Source organism: Symphalangus syndactylus, chromosome 8, assembly GCF_028878055.3.
Source record: "Symphalangus syndactylus isolate Jambi chromosome 8, NHGRI_mSymSyn1-v2.1_pri, whole genome shotgun sequence".
In the NCBI taxonomy this organism is placed as follows: domain Eukaryota; kingdom Metazoa; phylum Chordata; class Mammalia; order Primates; family Hylobatidae; genus Symphalangus; species Symphalangus syndactylus.
This window is the reverse complement of record NC_072430.2, coordinates 76,826,589-76,849,937: the sequence shown is the minus strand read 5'-3', so window position 1 is coordinate 76,849,937 and position 23,349 is coordinate 76,826,589. Positions and strand designations below refer to the sequence as shown.

The following is a 23,349-nucleotide window of genomic DNA, read 5'->3' as shown; positions in this document are numbered from 1 at the left end:
ACATATGTTCCCCTTTTAGAAGAAGAAAAACTGTAGAAACCCACTTAATTAAGATGAAGCTAGAATTATGATTCTGTCCTCTGAATTAATAAGTACTGTCAGGTTCAGACAGATAGCTGCTTCCATTGTTTGAATTTATCTGCAAGAGACATACCTTTAAAGAGGGCACAGGCACAATTCACAGGAGAGAACTGTACACATGGCTCTTTCCTGCCACTCCCTAATACAAAGATTCCTTCCCCTCTGTCTCCCTTCACCATTACATTTTCTCTTATTAAAACATAGAATAAAAAAGTAGAGACAGTCTGTGCTATATAAGAGCATGTTATGCAGTCTGCTCTAATTCTACAAAATGAAATATAGGACTCGTACTTTCCAGAAGCATTAGGATGTCAAAACAAATTTAGGGTTCTCTGCGAATTTCAAATGAACCTTGAAGCAAAGGTCTTTCTTTCAGTTAAGTATTATCATTAAGGATATGAGTTGGGTGAATATTGATCAAAAACATTTAATTCATGCTTTTATTATTTCTGAGATTGATTACTGGGATGCTCATTTTGTTAGGTGGTCCAATAATCTCTTCATGTGATTCCAATCTGTTCAAAATGCAATTGCATGCCTAGATAATAAGAGTCCAGCAACTGAAGCATGTCATACCTTCTTCCATTTCTCTGTAATTGACTAATAGTTAAATTTTGGATTAATTTAACTATGACATGATTTGAATTTATGAAATGTTTTACTTTCTTCATCTCTGGAAAGTTCAAATATATTCCATATTCTTCTACAAAAAGTGGCTTTAAAGAAGTTAAAAAGGTAATATAAAAATTTATTTTCCTGATCCAAATCATCAGACTTCTTCTCTGTCACATGAAACTTTTCCAAAATGTAATTAGGCCTCAAAGGTTCAAAATAGTTTCTTAAACATTAACTCCTTTACCTATGTAGATTGGCCTGGATGGACATTAGCTTGTGCCTATTTAATCAGGATGAAATTGGACAAGGCCAATGGATTTAGTTCTTTCTTTCACCACATTTTAATTATGAATGCCCAACAAATAGCCATACCCTCAATCATAAATCCATTTACTCATGAAGTGTTGAAAAATTAGACGGAGTCTTCCAATCATTACCAGTTTCAATGTGAGATAGATACATTTCAGATGATAAGGAATCTGTTCAGATAAGCAAAGGAGTATTCTCTTGGACCTTCACGTTCAAGGGTCAAGAGTCTCTTCTCTTGAATGACTCCTCTCACCAACTCAGTTCCCTTTTCCATTCCTGTGTATGTTAAAATATTTAAAAGTTCGTATCTCATTGCCCCTGTGAGATCATTCAGTTACCCCAAGGACAGTAAAAGAACTGAAGGAAACAAAGAAGCCAACTGCATGTCTAAATAGATTTATTTATCCAAAATACAGACAGTCAAAGGTTTTTTTTTTTATTTTTAGTAAGCAGTTTTTGGCCTGGCGCAGTGGCTCACACCTGTAATCCCAGCACTTTGGGAGGCTGAGGCGGGTGGATCACCTGAGGTCAGGAGTTCAAGACCAGCCTGGCCAACATGGCAAAACCCCATCTCTATTAAAAATAAAAAGAAGTAGCTGTGTGTGGTGGCGGGCGCCTGTAATCCCAGCTACTAGGGAGACTGAGACACAAGAATCGCTTAAACCCAGGAAGCAAAGCAGAGGTTGCAGTGAGCCAAGACCACGCCACTGCACTCCAGCCTGGCAGCCTGGCAGCCTGGGTGACAGCAAGACTCTGTCTCAAGAAAAAAAAAAAAAGCAGTTTTGAGATAGAAAAGACTTTTGCATTCCAGAATTTTGGCTTAATTAGAGGGACAAATTCTATGAAGTTTACACTATAAACACTAGACTATTGAAGAATGTAAGAAGATATTAAAGTCTGTATTTCAGCCCCAAAGGAGATCAGTACAACAAAATTGGTGGTGGTAGTGATAGAACATGTTTGAGAGAGGTTTTCTGTAACAGAAGGGTAATTCAGCAAATTATTGGCGTGGGCCAGTAAAACAGGCCCACCCTCAGATTGCACCATTCTGGGGTTAAAATCCAAGTTGAGTTTGGAGTTCTGTTCTCCAAGCAGAAGGGATCTGTATCCTGCCTCCCAAAGTGAGGCCTGGGGTGATCTAAGCATGGGAGTCAATAGTATGTATGTATTAACGGAAGCCACAGCAATGAATGGCATCTCCCCATTTCTCCCAAAGTCAGAAGAGTGCCCCTGAATACGACTTATATTTTAATAGTGTATAAAGGAAGATAAGCCTACAGAGACTAAGGAAAAGGAGAGCACTAAAAAGCTGCAAGAAAATGATATTTCAAGAAGGGAAAGGAATCCACAATGTCAAATGCTATAGAAAAATTAAGGACTGAGGCTCTCTTTCACATTCAGAACAAGCAGGCAGGGCATGACTTCAGCTAGCCAGCTTTCTGTGGAGTGGCTGGGTTAGAATTTTAATCACAGTGGATTGAGGAGTGTCTGGGAAGGGAAGAAATGGATACAACAAATAGACAATTCCATTACAAAGATTGGCTACAAAAGGGGAGATAGAGTAGGTAAAGGGGTACAAGGGGAAGATGAAGGTTTTGTTTTGTCTTGTTTTCTTTTAAATTGGAATGGTTGGAGCCCATGTACACTCAGATGAGAAGGATCCACTAGGGATGAAAAGGTGAAAGATATAAGAAATGGAGGAAATTATGCTAAAGTAAGCATCCCAAGAGGATGAGACTGAATGGGGTCCAGGACACAGGTGAAGGGGTCACGAGAGGAAAAACCTCTTCTATCTTAACCTGAGGGACTAGAAACGGATTTGTACAAATGGACTATATATATATATGTATATATATATATATATATACACATATGTAAAAATATATATATACACACACATATATATGTAATTGCCAGTATTTACAATGCCTCCCTCCCTTCACTCAGAAAGAGGATAATCTGCTTATTCAACCATCTGTGACTCGTCCTGATGGAGGTAAGAGGAATGGGTGGTGGGGGGAGTGGCCAACACCAAGACAGGCTAGTGTGCTCTACCCATGCAGAATAAGAGAAGGCAGGCCAGGGTAAGAAGGCAAGGTGGATGAGTGTGGCAGCTGGTGAAGAAACAGAGGAAGAGGGCAGAGGGCAAGAAGAAACGAACAGCCACCAGGAGGAGCCAGACTTTGGGGAGAAAGACATGTAAAGACGATTTTTAGGAAATCTAGCTATATATTTTAAGATTAGTGCCCTTTTTGGTCTTGGCTGACTCCTCAAGAAACTTTCAGTAAAGACCTCCTTAGCCTTCCAAAGCTTCCTGGAGTTAGACTTGATTTCACTGTGTTGAACTGTCCACAAGGCAGTTGGTTTTATTTGGACTACGCAGGTAATTATTTATTGGCAGGAAGCTGAAATCTTGCATGGTAAGAGGTGAGGCTGTTTGCAAAAAGTGACCAAGGAGGTGGCTTGGTCAAGGATTTGAGGAGAGTAGAAATCTTCAAATAGGTGTTGGGGAGAAGGGTAGAAATGCATTAGGAGAATATGTAAGGATGACTCAGTTGTGTCGAGGGGTCTAGTGAGGTTGGCGGTGATGGATGTGCCACAGAAGCCATGTGGACAGTGGTGTGGTTCTCTCTGGCAGTGCTCAGCAGCCTGGCTGGAGGCAAGAGAAAGCCTACAACTGGACCGAGGAAGGGTTGGTATTGGTCCTGGTAGGTGACAAGGGCAGGCACAGATCTGCTTCATTCATTTCCAAGTATCCAATACGACAATGTCCAAAGCACAGGAGTCACTCCATAAATCTTTTGGATTTTGTTTTTGTTTTGTTTTTGAGACAGAGTCTAACTCCATGGCCCAGGCTAGAGTACAGTGGCACGATCTAGGCTCACTGCAACCTCTGCCTCCCAGGTTCAAGCAATTCTCCTGCCTCAGCTTCCTGAATAGCTGGGACTACAGTCACGTGCCACCATGCCTGGCTAATTTTTGGCATTTTTTGTAGAGACAGGGTTTTGCCATGTTGGCCAGGCTAGTATCGAACTCCTAGCCTCAACTGATCCATCCACCTTGGTCTCCCAAAGTGCAGGGATTACAGGTGTGAGCCGTTGTGCCCGGCCAATAGCTCCTTACTGAATGAATGATTGGGAGAACCAATAATATGGACAAGAGAGTGATTGAAATGATAGGCCATGGTATCCAAACTGAACAGGGAAAGAAGCGAAGACAAGGGGGACCTAAATCGGGGGACGTACACTGGAAGTTCCTCAGGTCTACCCAGTCAAGAGCCAAATCCTAGACGCAAGAGACAAACTTCTCTGAGGCTGAAGCACCCCCTGGTGACTGATCCAGGGAGCCATGAAGCCCAGTGTTCTTTCCCCTCAAGAGCAAACTGCACACCTTTTTGTGTTCCTCCTTCAATGTCCAGTGCTCCCTTCATTGCCCTTTGATCTCCTTCTCACTCATACTTTAAACCTGCTGTTTTTCCTCTCAACTTTTGCCCCAGCTACCTCAGGTATCTCTCTCATTACCCGCCTTTTTCTCTCATCCTCGTTTGTGAAAACAACCCAAATCATGGCAGATATGGGTAAAGGTAGAACCCATGATATGCCTGAAATAAGGACAGGAAAATCCTACTTTTCATAATTAAAGAAGTCAATGTCTCAAAGTCAGTGAAGGCAGACACAAATTTTAAAATAGTCACAGCCCATACATATCATCTTGTAGTTAAGCCTGAGCACTAGCATTCAAAATATTTTCTATCCTGGTGATTATTGCTTCTATTATGCTTTAATTATTGCTTACTGCTTATATAGTCATTGCTTAATATTGCTTATATATGCTTTAATTATTAACATGAAAAGTGGTTTTGCTATTAATTTTTATTGCAATTGTATGTGACTTTGACCCTAGGGTGGGTTGGGTAGACTTTTTAAAAGGAGCTTAAATATGTTTACAATATCACTCCTATAAAGGGCTTGCAAATGAACTTGTGGAAGACAACCTTTTTGCCAGTTGGGAGTTTGGTATAATTTTGATTCTTGCTTGAATTTCCTTAAAAATCACAATAAGTTATTTAGGGAATAACAGTTGCCAAACTTTCTGACAAATCATAATGAATGGTTATGTTCTGAAAGGTTGACTAGCCATCTTTTGGCTCCCATTTCCTCTTTAAAACCCAGCTATTTTGAGAATTTCCATTCCTCATGCTCTTTTTTCTTCCCAACCCTGACACTATTTGTATCCCCTCAGTGGCATTTTTTAACTCAGGAAAACTTAAATAAGTTCCAAGATTGCAGAACAGCCTTATTATTTGATGATTGTGGGTCTTGTCTGGGAAAAACTCCAAACATAGATTTGCCATTTTAAGCAATTCCTTTGAATTCTCATTCTATTGTCAGCAATAGCTCTATATTATTGGTTTATTATTGATTTTTCCCTTTCCCTTTATATAAGTTAACTAGAACACTCCAATTTCCTCCTCTCTCTTACTTTTCTTAGTTCATAAGTCCCTGAAATATTGTATTGTTTTAGCTTTTTTATTTTTAGAGAACACACACACACACACACGCATTAGACTTTGCCATAATCATAAACCATCATTTGCTCACTCCTCACTATGATTCTTTCTTCTTTGTCACCCCATTTTAATAAAATCTGCTGCCATATTCTGTCATGTTCCCCTTTGAAACATATTTCAGATTCATCCTTTCCCCCTCATTCCCACGGGCACCATCCTGTCTCAGGTCATATTCTTATCAAAGGTACTGTTCCACTCTCCTAGCCAGCTTTCCTGCCATCCTGCTCAGTCCCCCACCTCCCCTGTGCTCCACTGCACACTCAGTCCACGGGGTAAATGATACTGCTATATCCTGTGAGGGCAGGTACATCTCTTCTCTTAATTTCTGCATGATGAATGTTACTTTCTTCATTTCACAAAGGAGGAAACTGCCTCTCCCAAGAGATTAGGTATTTTGTCCCAAACCACCTAACTTGCAAGTGTTCAAGTCACTAGCCCTCAAATCTGAAGAGGGAGGGTGATCTGTGTTGCAACAGAAAAATTAAGCATCTCCATAACAAGCGTTTAATATTTAATACCTTTAAAGTCAAGGAACTAGACAGACTTGCCGTTACCATATCAAGGGCAATAGTTTTCAAGAGATAGGATTTATAAGAGAAACGTATAAATCCAAGTGTCTGCTCTCAAAGAGTTTTTAATCTAGTTCGTTACAGCATGTATCTAGAACATGCTAGATACACAGCAAATGCTAAATAAACACTTGCTGAAGTTGGGACCAGAGAATGGAAGGTGAGCCCTTGCTGCTGTCTCTGCTCAGCTTGCCACTAATTGTACTACTTACTCATAGGATGCTTCTTAATATAAAATGCTCTCTCTGACACTTCCTTCTGACCCAGTCCCAAAGAATATCAGAACAATACACTGTTAAGAAAAAAGGCATTGAGATTACTGGGCTGCCTTCCAAACTGCAGGGGCCGATTTATTTTTTCCTAACTACAAGATAATTATTGCTGGATATTATTATGGGATTTTTCCATATGTCCTTTAGTTAGGACAGTGATGACCCAATGCTGCCTTTTAATGTACTCTGATCTCCTGCCAGCTTACCTCATTCTACCACTTTGTTTTTGGTTTTTATTTTTGTGATTATTCAAACTTCCCATCGCCTAATCAATACCTCATTTGGCCATTGCCGCTGTTGACAACACACTTTGACAAAGACTCTTTGAAAAGGGTCTTTTTTGCTGGCAGTGGGCTCATTTAAAGCAAGTTCTTGCTACGTGCATCATTTTGGCAAACAAGGACAAGTTCAAGGAAATTAGAGGCCAAACTTGACAGAGCACTGGGTGCAGCTGCTGGCCCAGCTGTGCAGTGATTCTCAACTGGTCCATTACCTCCAAAACTCAACTATTCAGCACAGCTTCCCTAGTCCAGCACTCCTGTCGGTCTAATATATTTGGCAACAGCCATTATTTCAGAAATGAATGCTCATGTGTATTTATAGCAAATCACATGCCTGCTCTATCAACAATTAAACAGATTAAGATTCAGCAGACATATTCCTCTAATTAGGACAAGATGGAAGACATAGTGTATAGAACCCTGCAGTTTGGTCAAGGTTTATTCTTTCCTAACAAGACTGCCATACTACATTTCATCAGTCAAACACCTAGGCTCAGCAGGGACACCATCTTCCTGGTATAGCATTCACTTTCTGTGTCTGCCCCATGGAATTTTCAGTCAGGGGATTCTATCTGCAACTGGCACTTCAAGATACCCCCTTTTCCCTCCCTCTAACCACACTATAGGATCAATAGACTGTTTTAAGGCTTGTTTTGAAATAGCATGTGGACAGCATCATGTGGTCACTAATTTCATTCAGTTGTACCCTTCCCCTGAGCCTCAGTGTATGCTGTATGCTCACACTTAAGTAGTGTCTCCTCTGAACAAAAGCCTGATCACACTGTCTGGGCCATAAATTCCATCTTGCTTCGCTCTTGCCCATGCATTATTTAAGCAATCTTCTTGGTGAGCCGGCATGAGAATTTCCCTCAGAGCAACAATCAGCAGGCGCTTTAAGCCCTGTTCTAACGGGAAATGTAGGATATCTCAGAGAGTTCCACCCATTCATAGTCTCGATAATGAAATATGATAATCTAATTTGGTAAAAATAAACTGTGAAATCAGAGATTTGAGGCAAAAACTTTAAAGATGCAATTCAGACTAGCAATCAATGCTCATTCAGTTTCTGTACCATCTCAGCTTTCTCCTTGTGCAGATGCTTAAGTGATGCTAAATTAAATAATTGACAAATTTTTAAAACTGCTGAAAATTACCATCTGTACTTAATTTTGGAATATAAAAAGGTCCATAGAAAACACCCTTTATGATTATTTTGTCTAATAACAGATATGAAACAATACAAACATCCCAGTCATAAAATATAATGCGTTTCTAGCAGGCTGGCTTTACATATTTAAACATAGTTTTCAAAACAAAAGACCACAGGAGGAGTGAAATGCTGGGTGACAGATACATTTTTTAAAAAAACAATTGCCAAATAACTGAGTTTTTCATTTCAAATCTACTCCTCCAACCCTTCACTTCCCCGTAAAACAAAACCCAAAAAAAAAAAAAAAAAAAAACCCAAATAAACAAAACTCACCCACAGGCTTCCTGCAGACAGTTATGACAACCATTACTTTTTTTACATTTCTCTCCTGGATAAACACTGGGTTAAACGGTTCTCTGTTAAGAACTTTATTAGGTTGATATTACATTTATACAAAATGAAGTCTACTACTGTAAATAAACATGCTTGAGGCTTCCATGAAAACACAGAGAAGAGAAACAAGCTCCCTGTATATGTGAACACACTGCTAAATACATGGATAAAACAAGCTGAAACTTACACCAGACACTTCTCCCAGGTCCACCACGGCAGGAGCCCTAGGGGTACATTCTAGTTTTTTTAAATCCATGTTCTCCTCTTCTCACTGACGGGACTACTCAGGCACATGGTCAAGTTGCAATCAGCTTCTCCCTTAGTGATGTATGAGAGCTGGACTGATTTGTCTTGGCTTTTCTGCAGCATATTAGCACTAATGTTTCTGCGTATGCATCCTACCTTTCTTTAGCCGTAGCCTAGGCTTTATCATTGGTAATCTAAATTAAAGAGCCAGTGAACAGAGCAGGGTTGTTGTCCCCCACCCCTCCCTGTTTTCCATGAAACAATTGCCAGGCAGTCACTCCCAGACAAGGATTCCACTGTTTATTCTACCGAGCCTCCTCTTCAATATTCCATTGAGACTGGAAGTCAGAGTCGCAAAAGGATAGGTCCAGCGAGACTGTCTTAGTTCAAAGGTACATTTATGATTTATGCTCGAAAACAGTAGATGGCCTCAGGAAATACTAGAGAGAGCTGTCATTTACCAGTTTTTCAGCCCAGAATTCAGAATCAACACTATTTATAAAAACAGAGCAACTTGATACTTCACCTTACTGCCCAGGGTGCACTTTACCTTCAGGGTACTCTTTCTGAGAAATCTCTTCCTTTTTCCACCAATATTTGTTTTATACACACATGCTTAAATGTTTATTTTAATGAGCTATATTGAGTGCTATGACTTAGCAAGTTCCATACAAGAAGCATAAAATGCTATAAAAATTTGGGGAGATCCATCAAACAAATCATTATTAACCTTGTTGCAACCTGCTATCAACAAACAGCAGCTGAAGCAGGAGCTAAAGGCTGTATTTAATTCATGAGCTGTCAATTCCTTTCTTTAAAACATGTTTAAAATTTTCTCAACCTCCACAAATGTTTGGGAAGAGGAAATATATCAGAGTACATTTTCATATGAAAGTTTTTAATCTCTTGAAAATGTTGCTGCCTTAGCAGCATCTCAATGCTTTTTAAACTCAGATTTACAATGATTACTGAAGTAATATTAGGTTTATTTTCTCATTTTATTCAGCAAGACTTTTAAACAACTTTTAAGCAACAGAATTTGGTGGATAACAAAGCATACCAAGTTTCATCTCTATTTTTGTGTATTTTGTTACGGGAATACATGATCGTTTTCATAATTTTAAACATGTTATTGCATTTTAAATTTTGCTTATTAAAATTAACAAATTTAACCCATTTTCACGTAGGCATAAAATACAGACTTGTCATTTTTAATAGCTTTATATATTCATTTCCCTAATCCTTGATATCTACATTTCTTCAATTTTTCATTATAAAATAAAATGTCTCATCAGAAGTGCTAAATACTCACATTTCAGGTTCTTCCCCAACCGCGCCCCCCAAAAACAGAAAAAGGCAATCTCAAACTTTATGCTTCTCAGCGTTTTTCAGAATTTCAGTCAGGAGAACAAACTTGAGAGGGCTGGTTAGAGACTATTCAGGGTATCATTTCTTCTTAGATTATATCACTTGGGTAAACTTTAAAAACATATATTGATTTCTATGCTCTAAAACTTGGTTATACTTAACTGTTCCACAAACATCCAGAGAGATTATTTTAAAAATTTAAATCTGGGCTTGTCACTCGGCTGCTTAAAACTCTGCATAGCTTCCCATTACTCTTAGGATGAAAGCCAAAATCTTTATCATGGCCTTCAATGACTCAGTTTTATTTCACTGGGAAGATAAGCCCACCTTCCCAGAAATGACTGGCTGGCATTCAGAACCATCAATCAATCAAGTATTGAGTCCCTGCTCTTTATGGGCCGGTCACTGGAGTATGGTATCTGAGCAGTGGTTTGGGATGCTGAGAGAAGTCCAGGAGCACATACACAGGCCTTCTCCTTCAGTTTGAAAGTAACATACATGAACAAGATTTCACTACTCTACAAATCAGCTTATGAACTATGACAAAATCAAAAAGAGCAAGCCAGACTTTAAAAATACATCATAAAGATAAAATCAAGGGGTAAGAGGAATAAGATGAAATAAATAATTGGATGAATGTTAATTCCAACTGACTTAGGCTAGATGAGAAAAAGGGAAACAGTCAAGAAGGAGCATAAACTCAAAAACAAGAATTGCTCAAGCCTGGTCTTGTTGTTAGGCTTTGAAAGTCATGACTCACATCAGCTAAATTACATTTTTAAAAGTTTACTATTTATCCATAACTGTGGTTCTGAGTGTTTTCAACAAATAACTCATATATGTTCATTACATTACTGTGGATATTACCTTCCTCTAAAAGTTCTCTTTATTTTAGTCACTAAAAGAATCACATAATAAACTTCACCAGTTTCCTTTTTTTTTTTTTTTGAGACAGGGTCTTGCTCTGTCACTCAGGCTGGAGTACAGCCATAGGTCATGGCTCACTGCAGCCTCAGACTCTCCAGGGCTCAAATGATCTTCCCACCTCAGCCTCCCAGGTATCTGGGACTGCAGGCATGCCACCACGCCTGGCTAATTTTTGTACTTTTTGTACACATGGGGTTTTGCCATGTTTCACAGGCTGGTCTCAAACTCCTGGGCTCAAGTGATCCTCCCGCCTCAGCCTCCCAAAGGGCGGGGATTATGGGCATGAACCAAGGTGCCTGGCCTATTTCACCAGTTTCTATGTAAGATGGCCCAAGCCAAGATCACAGGACTCTGAAAATAGGGATTTTCCTAACTAAAGATCTACTTTGTAGTTAACCAAGAGCTCATGACCCTTGAATGCAACCTGTATATAAACTTGTGTCTCAAATATTGTATACACCCAAAGACATATGAAGTATCCACTGAGTAATGAGATCTTGGGATGAGTCCGGTGCATAAGGAATTGACACCATAAGGCCCCATAAGTTCCAGAATATTTTGTAGACTTCCTTCCATTATCCTGAAAATTCACACCATTAAAAGCTCCCATTGGAAGAAATCCTAAGACTTGGATTTGCCTGTCTTCAAATCATGGTTCTGCCACTTACCAGCTGTATGACCTTGGGTAAAGTACTAAGACTTGCTCTGTGTGTGTGTGTGTGTGTGTGTGTGCATGTGCATATTTTAAATTCACCTGTAAAGTGGGATAATAGAGTTCTGCTTCTGGTCATGAAAGTAATTCATATCAGGCCAGCTCTTCCACAGATAACAATTATAAGTCCTGGATAAAATATTTAAAAACAATAACAAAATTATCTGAAGGCAGTGGAGAATGACTGAGAACAAGCAGAAATAAAGGGGGGAGGGCTGACACTTAGAAGAATGGCACTTGATAAATTACCCGATTTTTATAACTTTTCATCTAAGGACAAGGCCCAGTCAGTTCCACAGTGTGGCCAGAGTCAGATAAAATCCTGTAGTCTTCCTGGTTGAGGAATCAGAGGACAGAGTTCAGGGACATGATAGCAGCTAGAAAATAAAGGAGGAAATCCTAGAGAGAAGACAGCCACAGAGGGAAAGCCCCAGATTGACTACATGAGATCTGACCAAATCTCTGACTGATCCCAATACTATATATATGGGAAGCAGATTCCAAGCCACTCAGTTAAGGAGAAAGAACTGAACAGAGATGTCTGCTGCTGTCTCAGGGAAGACAAAATTGGAATTTGAGTTTTGCCAAGTTAACTGCCTGCAAAAACAGAAAATCAATACTCTTTAAAGGCATATGACGGTATTCAGAATCTCTGTGATATATCACTCACAATGTCCAGAGTACATTCCAAAATTACTACACATGCAAAGACACAAAAAAATAGAACCCATCCTCAAAAGAAACCAACCAAAAGAGACCAACTCTGAGATAATTCAGATATTAGAATTAACAGACAAAGACTTTAAAGCAACTATTATAACTAAGTGCTCAAGGGCATAAAAGAAATCTCAGCAGAGAAGTACAAGTTATTAAAAAGTACCAAGTGAAAATTCTAGAACTAAAAAACACAGTATCTGAAAAAAATTCACTGAATCCACCCAACAACAGATTGGAAAAATAATAATAAAACATGTCAGTGAACTTAAGGATAGAACAATAGAAATTAACCAATCTGAAGAACAGAGAAAATTCTTTTTAATGAAGAAGGCCTTAGGGATCAATAGGATATAACAGCATATGTATAACTGGAATTCCAGAAGGACAAGAAGACAGAGAATAGACAGAAAAAATATTTAAAGAAATAATAACTCAAATTTTCCAAAATTCGGTTAAAAAACAGATATAAACTTAAAAATTCAAGATTCTCAGCAAACCCCAAATCAGATTAATAAAAAACAAAACAAAACAAAAACCCATGCCAAGGCACATCATATTCAAACTATTAAAATTCAAAGATAGAGAGAGAAACTTAAAAGAACTGGGGGAAAATGGCATACTACATATAAGAGAAAACTATGTTAGTAGTAACTTTCCATCAAAATTCACGGAGAATAGAAGATAATGGAATGATATCATTAAAATACCAACAGGAAAACAACACTTGTCAAGCTAGAATTCTATATCCAACAAAAATATTCTTCAACATTGGAGGCCAATGAAGACATTCTCAGAAAAACAAAACCTAAGACACTTAATCTCCAGCAGACCTGCATTACTTGAAACATTGAAGAAAGCTCTCCAGGATGAAGAGAAAAGACACCAGATGGTTAGCCAGATCTATAGGAAGGAAAGAAGATCACTGGAAATGTCAATATGTGGGGAAATATGAAAAACAGACAGACATGCACACACTTTAAAAATATTACTTAAAAATATTACTTGTATTACAGGCAACCATTGAAATAAAAATTCTAACACTGTATTTTGGAGTTTATAACATAAATAGGCGTAATATCATCAACAATAACATAAAGCATGGGGGGGCAATAAATGGAATTATACCATTTCCAGGTTCAGTATTTGACATGAAGCAGTACAATATGAATTCTAAGTGGAATGTGAAAAGTTAATAGATGTGGTAATCCCCAGAGCAACCATTAAAAATTAATGCAAAGAAATACAATTGAAAAGCCAATGGAAAAATTAAAATGGAATTTGTGGCAGCCATGAAGGTGCCTACTTCTAGAAGTAAAAGATCTACTTCTAGAAGGATCTCCCTTCTAGAAGAAACTTGCCAATAAGCTGTGAAGAGTGCAGCTAGCTGACAGCATCCAACTGCAGTGATTTTTAGATCTATTGTGAGTGAATCAAAGCTATGTTCTTTAAAGTTAGTCAATGATAAGCATGGTAGGGAGGGCCATCATTTCTGCCCAATGCAAAACTTGTTTACAAGCAATTTTTGCATCAATACACTCCATCGGGCTTGCAGAGACATTCTCAAAACTGTGCTGCAGTCTGAGGCTCTTTCTCTTTCATCCTCATTCCTTCTGCCCCTTTCACAGGTAACAAACTCTCTCTCTTTCTCCTCTTTATTTTTGTTGGCATTGCACCCAATAAAGCTCTTGTACTTATAACTCAGTCTTGGTATCTGCTTCCTAGGGAACCAAACTAATGTAGAATTCTATAAAAAAAATTAATTAATCCAAAATAAGGCAAGAAAGGAAGAGAGAGGAATAAAAAAGCAGAAGGAACAACAACAACAACAAAAATAGCAAAATGATAAACCTAAATCCAATCATATAAATAGTTACATTAAATGTAAATGGACTAAACACTCCAATTAAAAACAGAAATTGTCAGAATGGATAAAAAAAGCAAAATTCATCTATATGTTCTCTATACCTTTTATATACAAAGAAACAGATAGTTAGAAAATAAAAGCTTGGAAAAATATACATCATGAAAAGAGAAAGCATAAGAAAGCCACAGTAGCTATATTAATATCCTATAATTAGATTTGAAGGCAATAGAGTATCACCAGACAAAAGAGATGAATTTTATAACTATAAAACAAAAACATTAAAAAAAAAACCAAAGTTGGTTCTTTGCAGTGTATCTGCAAATCCTGATACACTGAAAAGATAATAACTATAATAAACAACTCTATGTCAATACATTTCAATGCTTAGATAAAACAGACAAGTTCCTTCAAGAATACAACTTACCAAAATTGACACAAGATGAAATTAAAAATCTTTAATAGTGCCATATCTATTAAAGCAATTGAATGTGTTACCAAAATCCTCATAAAGAAAACTCCAGTACAAATGATTTCATGGTATTCTATCAAATATTTATGGAAAAAATAATATCAATCCTACATGACTTCTTCAGAAAATGAAGGAGGATGGGACAATCCCCAACTCATTTTATGAAGCCAGCATAATCCTGATACCAAAATCTGATAAAAATACTATAAGAAAAAAATTGTTATGAACATAGACACAAACATCCTTAACAATTACAGCAAATATCAGCAAATCAAAGCTAGCAATATATATATCAATAAAAAGGACAATCATTCTTTTTACATAATGGAGTTTTTACATAACAAGTAGAGTTTATTTCAGGAATGTAACACTGTTTTAACATTTAAAAATCAACCCATGTAATGCACCATATCACTAGAATAAAAGAGAACAAACATGTGGCTCTTACTAATATGTTCAGAAACAGCATTTGACAACATTTAATATCGATGTGTGATTTTTTAAAAAACTCTAATCAAATTAAAAATAAAAATATATTTCTTTAATATACAGTTAAAAATAATATTTAATGATGAAATATTGAATGATTTTCCCGTAAGATCAATGACAAGGAAAGGATGTCTATTATTACCACTTCTATTCACCCCTGTGCTGGTGGTCCTTGCCAGTGTGACAAGGCAGGAAAAATAAGTCAAAGGCATAAAGATTAGAAAGAAAGAAGTAAGATTCCCATTATTTGCAGATAACATGATTTTTTATATAGAAGAATCACAAGGAAATTGAAACAGGGTAACACTAGTAATACCTATCTCATATAGTTGTTAGAAAGATTAAATGAGTTTAAATTTGATGTGTTTAAAACTCTACCTGATACAAGTAAGCACTATATAAGTGTTAAGTAAAGTTAAACAAATCTAAATATAAAATCTGAGAAGGGTTACATATCAGATCAACTTATTGACAATTCATCAAAATTGACAATTCATCAAAATAGCTTAAGAAGCCTTAAGGAAGATAACCTGAAAGAATAAGGAAGGTTATCTTCATCCTGGGGCTCATGTTATGAAAACGTTCAGGGAAAGTAACACTGGGATGCCTAGAATATGACCAGTCCTCACTGACATTCCTAAAATAGAAAGATGAAATGTGCTACAATGTGGTGACACTGTCTGCAGAGTTACTGCTTTCATATATGATCTAATATGTCTGTACAGTTACACAAACAAATCCAGGCGTTATTTTTAATGAGCACATAACTTGTTGTGATCTATAAATATTCATGGCAAAACATCCATGAAAGACATTGAAGTAAAAAGTCAGTTTGCATAACCATATTTACAGCATAATTCAATTTTTAAAAACTTTTATTTTAGTTTCAGGGTACATGTACAAGTTTGTTCTATAGATAAATTGCAAGTCTCAGGAGTTTGATGTGTATATTATTTCATCACTCAGGTAATAAGCATGGTACCCGACAGGTACTTTTTTAATCTTCACCCTCTCGCCACCCTTCTACCCTCCAACTTTAAGTAGGCCCTGGTGTCTGTTGTTCCCTTCTTTGTGTCCATGTGTTTTCATTGTTTAGCTCCCACTTATAAGAGAGAACATGGCAGTGTTTGGTTTTCTGTTCCTGTGTTAGTTCACTTAGGATAATGACCTCCAGTTCCAACCATGTTGCTGCAAAGAACACTATCTCATTCTTTTTTATGGCTGTGTAGTATTCCATGGTGTATATGTACCACATTTTCTTTTTCCAGTCTATCATTGATGGGCATTTAAGTTGATTCCATGTCTTTGCTATTGTGAATAGTGCTGCGATGAACATACATGTGCATGTGTCTTTATAGTCGCTTGATACTTGACCAAATAGGCCTAACAGACAGCTACAGAACTCTCCACCCCAAAACAACAGAACATACATTCTTCTCATCTTCACATAGCATACACTCTAAAATTGACCACACAATTGGCCATAAAACAATTCTCAGCAAACTCAAAAAACAAATCATACCAACCACTCGTAGACCACAGTGCAATAACAACAGAAATCAATACCAAGAAGATCACTCAAAACCATACAATTACATGGAAATTAACCCGCTTCTGAATGAGTTTTGAGTAAACAATGAAATTAAAGCAGAAATCAAGAAATTCTTTGACACTATCGAGAACAAAGATACAACATACCAGAATCTCTAGGACACAGCTAAAGCTATGTTAAGAGAAAAGTTTATAGTGCTAAACACTCATAACAAAATGTTAGAAAGATCTCAAATTAAAAACCTAACACCACACCTTAAGGAACTAGAAAAGCAAGAGTGAACCAACCCCAAAGCTAGCAGAAGACAAGAAATAACCAAAATCAGGGCTGAACTGAATGAAAATAACACACAAAAAATCATACAAAAGATCACTGAAACCAGAAATTGGTTCTTTGAAAGAATTAATAAGATAGATAGACTGCTAGTTAGACTAATAAGGAAAAAAAGAGAGAAGATCCAAATAATTCAATTTTTAAAGCAACAAAAGAGGTACATATATAATAATTACATTGATGTGTCCATAGAAAAATGTCTGGAAGTACACAGATAAAAGTGTTAATAGTAGATAATCTGGCTAGTGGGAGTGGAGAAAATTTTTCTTTACTTTGTATCTTTTGCATATTGTTTGAATTTTAAATAATATTTGTTAATTTTTTTTTTTTTTTTTTTTTTTTTTTGAGACAGAGTCTTGCTCTGTCGCCCAGGCTGGAGTGCAGTGGCGTGATCTCAGCTAACTGCAAGCTCTGCCTCCCGGGTTCATGCCATTCTCCTGCCTCAGCCTCCCAAGTAGCTGGGACTACAGGCACCCACCACCACGCCTGGCTAATTTTTAAATATTTTTAGTAGAGACGGGGTTTCACTGTGTTAGCCAGGATGGTCTCGATCTCCTGACCTCGTGATCCACCCGCCTCGGCCTCCGAAAGTGCTGGGATTACAGGCATGAGCCACCACGCCCAGCCTAATATTTTTACTTTTTAATTTAAAAATGTTACAAACCTAACTAAAGCAAAAAAATTGACATTTAAAAGTAACGATTCTCTTTCTGAGTGAAATTTTTAAGATGAAAAGAATTCTTCCTTTGTTTCCTTCAAACAAAAGTAAATTTTTATTTTAGACATCAAGATCATATTCCAGATGCTTTTATCTTTAAGATTCTTCTCAGCATCTCCACGCCCTCCACTCCAAGTAGGAAATAGAAGAAAACATGGGTCAGGTCAAATCAAAGGGCCAGTCTATCCTTAGCTACACAGGCTCATCAAAACTGAGAGCATGAAGAGGGCAAAGGTCTTGATTCCCCTGTGAGCCTGTCTGCTTACTTCTAACCCTTGCCTTCTGACTGCACCATGACTCCAGGAACTGGTTTCCCCAACTCCTATCTCTGGATCCATGGAGACCAGTAGAGAGGCACATGGACCAAGGACAATCCATCACCACTGAAAGCACAGCATTTTAGTAAGAATAACCTTAGATAATGTTTAATTCATGTACAGACAAGCAATTTTCAGGTAAGGAAACTGGAGTCCAGAAAAATGAAGCAAATTGCCCAAGGGCACACAGTCACTAAGAGATCTTAGTGGTCTAAGCAGGTCTCCCAAGCATCAAGATAGGTCTTTTCCAAGAAAGGACCTTTTCTGACCAAGAAAGGACAGAAAAGGGCATGTCCTATTAATGTTGGACCAGCGGCTGTGCCTTCGTGTACAAAGATAGTACATTAGGATGCAGGCTAAACAAGGCCCTGAAGAGAGCAATCTTCCTGACTTGCTCATACTGCCCCAAATTGTAGTGCAAACATCAAAAACTGGCTCTGTTATTCTTTTACTTTCATTACTGATATTCCATATGATATACACTTTCTCTACAAACAATCCCTGAGTAAAAAAGAGAGAATTTTCCCTTTTTGAGATATGCCTTCTGGCCACATCATTCAGAGATGCTTTTAGTATGTAACTAACACTAATAAAGGGCTCTTATTAGAATGTTTTCTGCATTTTGTTTATAGGAAATAGGAAAGCTGGAGATATTTAAACTAATGCAATGTATTCTATTATGTTCTGTCACATTGGTTTTTATAGTGAGAACTATAAATCAGTTTCTAAGGTTTAGGCAGTAAACCAATGACTAGGCTCTGGAATTACATAAAATCGATAAATCAGAGACTGACTGAATCAAGTTGTCTGGCAAACTTGTCCAGACTATAAAGAAATCCCTCATACCTCTCTGCTAAAAAAAAAAAAAAAAAAAAAGAAAAGCTCCCGGAGAACAGCCATTATTCTTACCTATTTATCAATATAAGTTTTCTAAAGCCCTCTGCTACAGATGGCTATTTATTAACACTGATTAATGGTTGTAATACACTCAGAATTATTAAAATGGTCACCTTTAGTCAACATCACCTTTTTTTTCACTAATTGAGCCTTCTAACTTATTGTAAGCTCCTCTGATGCATTAGAAATATGATTCAATTACATACACCCTTGAGTCTGCAGGAAGATATCTTGGTACCTGCATTCCTTATAAGAAGCTGAAGTGGGTGCTGAGGAGGCAGCCTCTTGCTGGACTGGAAGGCTGCTCACACATGCTATATTCCCACCCCTCCCCCAGACACTTCCTTGCTAATGATTTTCTAACACTGAAGCTTTGTAAAACTTTGATCTCTTGTGAAAACTCTGTAAGATGATAAAAATCTTCCAGCTGAACAAACAGACTAGGGCGGAAAGACCACCCCCTTAGCAAAGACCATCCCCTTAGCATGTGCCCTGACTCCACCCCAGTGTTTCGTTAAAGTGGTATCTTTCCAAATATGCAGATGACACAGTAATACTCTGAACAAACAAATGAATTATGTGAGCCTCTACAGGCAAATTACTCAAGGTAATTAAGAATGCTAAACCAAACAAATTATCATTTTAAATGGCAAGTAAGTTTTAATTAAACTTGATTTCTGTACTAAAAATGAAACTACCAGCTCAACAGAAGGGATTGAGTGTGAATTAACAGGCAAAGCATCAAGAAGGGGCTGGTGGGGGAAGAATGTATACCTTAACTTTTGATTCAGAAGATTAGAACCAGGTGTCACTGCACTGTCATTGGACACTGGCTCAGGGAGAAGTGCCCTGTGCGTGAGTTTAGAATTTATAGAACATATTTGGGGTGTCTCAAGCATGAGTACATTTTAAGTGGTAAAATTGCTAATCAATAACAGAATCAACTAAAACCCAAGGTAGTTTCTTTCCAACTAGACTCTCAGTCTTTGTCTTCCATTATGAAAAGGAACCCAGCAAGCTACTGCCCACCCCAGAGATTAAGAGTCCTTCTGTAAGGGGTTGGGAGATGTGGAGATCCCTAGTAGAATGTCAGCAGAGTATGATATGACCACCACTCATGAAATAATTGTGTATTGGACCACATCAATGGGCCCCAATCAATAACCATGAAAATAAACATGCCCACAGAATGAGAAAGACCACCAGAGTTGTCCCAAGGTGGACAAGGCTAACACATGGTCCTATTAAAGTAGATTACACCTTCAGAATAACATAATCTTAAAAATAATTATAGTCTCTTAAAAGTTTCATATAATCTCTGAAACTAAACTATGTCCCTGCCCTTTTAAATATTTTGTCCCAGTAAGGTAATGGGACTCTGATTAGACCCCAGCCACCAGTACTGGCCACCAATAAAGCCCTCAAAGAACCACCTGCTTTCTTCTCCACATGAAGCACCTTGCCTGCTTCAGCATTCAGGGTCTTCCCACTTCCACCTTCAGCCCAGTGTCCCACAGGAACACACACGATGCGTGCTGTCCCCTTCAGTCCTGGCTTTCTGGTCAGGCGAGATGTCCCAGGGCAGGAGCCAAGGAGGAGGCTGAGAGCATGAGCCAGGCGGTGGCAGGGTGGAACGGGAGGGGCCTGAGCACAGGCTGGGGAAGCCATGCTGTCACCACCTCTGGCATCTGGGTACAGTCACCCTGCCACGCGAGACCATTTTCATATTGTTTCCCTAAATAGTCTGCTCTCAGGGTGACCCTAGGAGCACTATTAAGATATTTGTGACAGCGTTAAGAAGTCTGTGTCAAGCTTGTGTTCCAGAAAGCAGTGAGAACTTCAGAATGCTGTATTTTCTCTTCTGTACCTGTGCCTGCAGTCTAAAGAGGCAACCCTGCAACCGCTAACTCTGGAACTAGAGAAGGAAGAACACTGCCCCTAGAAACGAAGAGACCAGAAGAGGCCTGTATGTCCCCAATTCTTATATTTGCTCCTAATTCTTGCCAGAATGGTATTCAATCATCCATTAATTCATCAAACAACCACTGGGCACCTTCTACATGCCGGACACTGTACTAAGCTCCATTTCATCCTCAGGTTGCTGACATTCCAGAGGAAGGAGAGACATGCAAACAGGCAATTCCAAAAAGATGTGCTGGAAGCTCATGATGGAACGGCAGTGCCTGGGAGGAGCACAGAGCATCTGTGGAGTGGCATAGTCAGGGGAGCAGACTGAAAAAGCTGCCTGTGACCAAACATCAGTCCCATCAGAATGTGTCTGCTCCTGTGACCCACCAGCACAGGGGCTGGGCTGGGCCTGGTATGAGAAGGGCTCTGTCTCCTACAGTAAAGCAGAAATCCCAAGAATGCAGGACCATGTTCCCAGTGTCTAGCACAGAGCGTGGTTCACCATGAGGGCTACTCAACAAACATCTGTTGAGTAAATGCATGATCTAAGAACTCAGATCTGCCACTGGGACTTTTTTTTGGCCAGAATCTGGGAGAGGGAGGATCTTAGAAGTCATCCAATTAACCCAACCCCCTAGACTTCACAGACTAGAAACTTCCTTAAAAATGTTTGCAGGCAAATAGATAAAATGTGGTATATCCAGTCAATGAAATACTATTTAGCAATTTTTAAAAAGAACTCCTGACACATGCTTCATCATGGATGAATCCCCAAAACCTTATGCTCAGGGAAAGGAGCCAGATGCAGAGACCACATGTCATATGATTTCATTTCTATGAAATGTCCAGAAAAGGCTAATTGATAGAGACTGAAAGTAGGCCACTGGTTGCTTGGGACTGAGGGTAGAACAGGATTAACTATAAATAGGCATGAGAGATCTGATTGGAAGGATGAAACTGCTCTAAAACTAGATTATGACAGTGGTTACACCATCTGGTAAAGATACTAAAAATCATTGAATTACATTTGAAATGCATGAAGTTTATGATATATAAAGTACACCTGAATAAGGTGATTTAAAAAGATTTGCAAAGGAAGTCATAAGTTACAGGTTTGTCCTCCTGCTGCGGTGAGGAGGGTTTGCTATGTTGTTGAAAACAACAAAGACAGGAGCCTAGATTTGAAAAGACCTTCCATCTCTTAATTCCCAACCCCAGTGTCTTCCATTCCCCTGAGCTACTGTGCTGTCCTGAAAAGCCTACTTATAGACAGTAACCAGATGAATGGTTGGCAGGGACTGGAGAAGCGAGAAATAGGGAGTGACTGCTAATGGGTGCAAGTTTTCCTTAATGGGGTGATGAAAAAGTTCTGAAACTAGACAGTAGTGATGGTTGCACCACATTGCGAATGTACTTAATGCCACTGAATTGTATATCTAAAATGGTTAAAATGGTAAATGTCATGTTATGTGTATCTTAACCACAATTTTTTATTAAAAGTCTACTTGTAAATAGGTCAAGCTTCAGGAACATTTTCACATTTCCTTTCCATCTGCCAATTCCATTCCCCAGTACCACAGAGGGGCCAGCTGCTGTCCCAGCTATATCATGTCAGGATGTCTTAGTCCAGGTGACAGCACAGCTCTAAGCAATTTGTTTGCTGCCCTCTATCACCTTCCCCTTGGTTGGCAAACATCAGACATTAATTAAATACAAAAAAAAATCTGGGTTTGGTTTGCATTTTAATCCTGCCCACTTGAAACTGGCTGGCATCATTCAAAACAACACATGCAGGGCCATTCCCTGAACTGTCAGGCATCTCATTAGGCATTGCTTCCTGGCTCCCTGAAAGCAGAAGAGGCGATGACTTCTCCTGTAATGTGGTTAGCCAGGGCATATTATGACACACTTGCGGCTCAGGCAGAAATACTATAGGTCCATGAAGCTCAAGGACTTCCTGTCCCCACATAACTCAAAGAAGCTCCAGCTTGGCCTGAAATCACTTCCACGTGATCCCTATTGCAAATGCCCTAGGTCACTACAGTCAGTGACACTTCCTGGAGTACTTCTTTTCATCAATACCATTTGTATTACTATTCCCATCAGAAAATCTGTAATGTGGGCTAAAATTCTCTTTCCTTCTTCCCAATAAGAAGATAGATTCCATTTGTATATAGTAAGTTGCCCAAGGATACCAATTTATTTAGGGGCAGGAACCAGGGTCTGAACATGCTTTGCATTGATATACATATTTGCTCAATGTCGTACGTAGAAAGTAAGGATTATCAGCTATAAAATATTTTCTACATCATAGATGACATTAAACTGAAACTATCACTTTTGAGTGGCTTACCGTATGTCTGCTACTGAATGAACTAAAAACAAAAACAAAAACACAGCCCTTAGGTTTCCATTTGTGAAATAAAATTTGGAGAACAAGTACTAAATGTCAAATGTCTCAAAGAAGTCCTCTGGGGAAATTCTTCTTTACTGCCAGCCAAAAATCACAGGGACACACTGTGGCTGACTTTTTTAATTGTGTTTTTTTAGTTGCTGGATAATTTTCTGACCATTAAAGACAATCACAGCCAA

General features: G+C 38.4%; 1 protein-coding gene across 16 annotated transcripts in view; it reads right to left on the bottom strand.

Annotated features, from left to right (window-relative positions):
• Window positions 1–23,349, bottom strand: part of RAPGEF4 (Rap guanine nucleotide exchange factor 4) — a 331,009-nt gene that overhangs the window by 186,079 nt on the left and 121,581 nt on the right. The window contains exon 1 of one of the 16 annotated variants that reach the window (XM_055289755.2): window positions 8,428–8,595. The exons of 14 other annotated variants lie outside the window; for them this stretch is intronic. In XM_055289755.2, coding sequence (XP_055145730.1) covers window positions 8,428–8,496 — 69 coding nt within the window. In that variant the 5' untranslated portion in view covers window positions 8,497–8,595. Of the gene's footprint in view, window positions 1–8,427; window positions 8,596–23,349 lie in introns of those variants that run through there. One more of the 16 variants, XM_055289756.2, reaches the window with a different exon arrangement.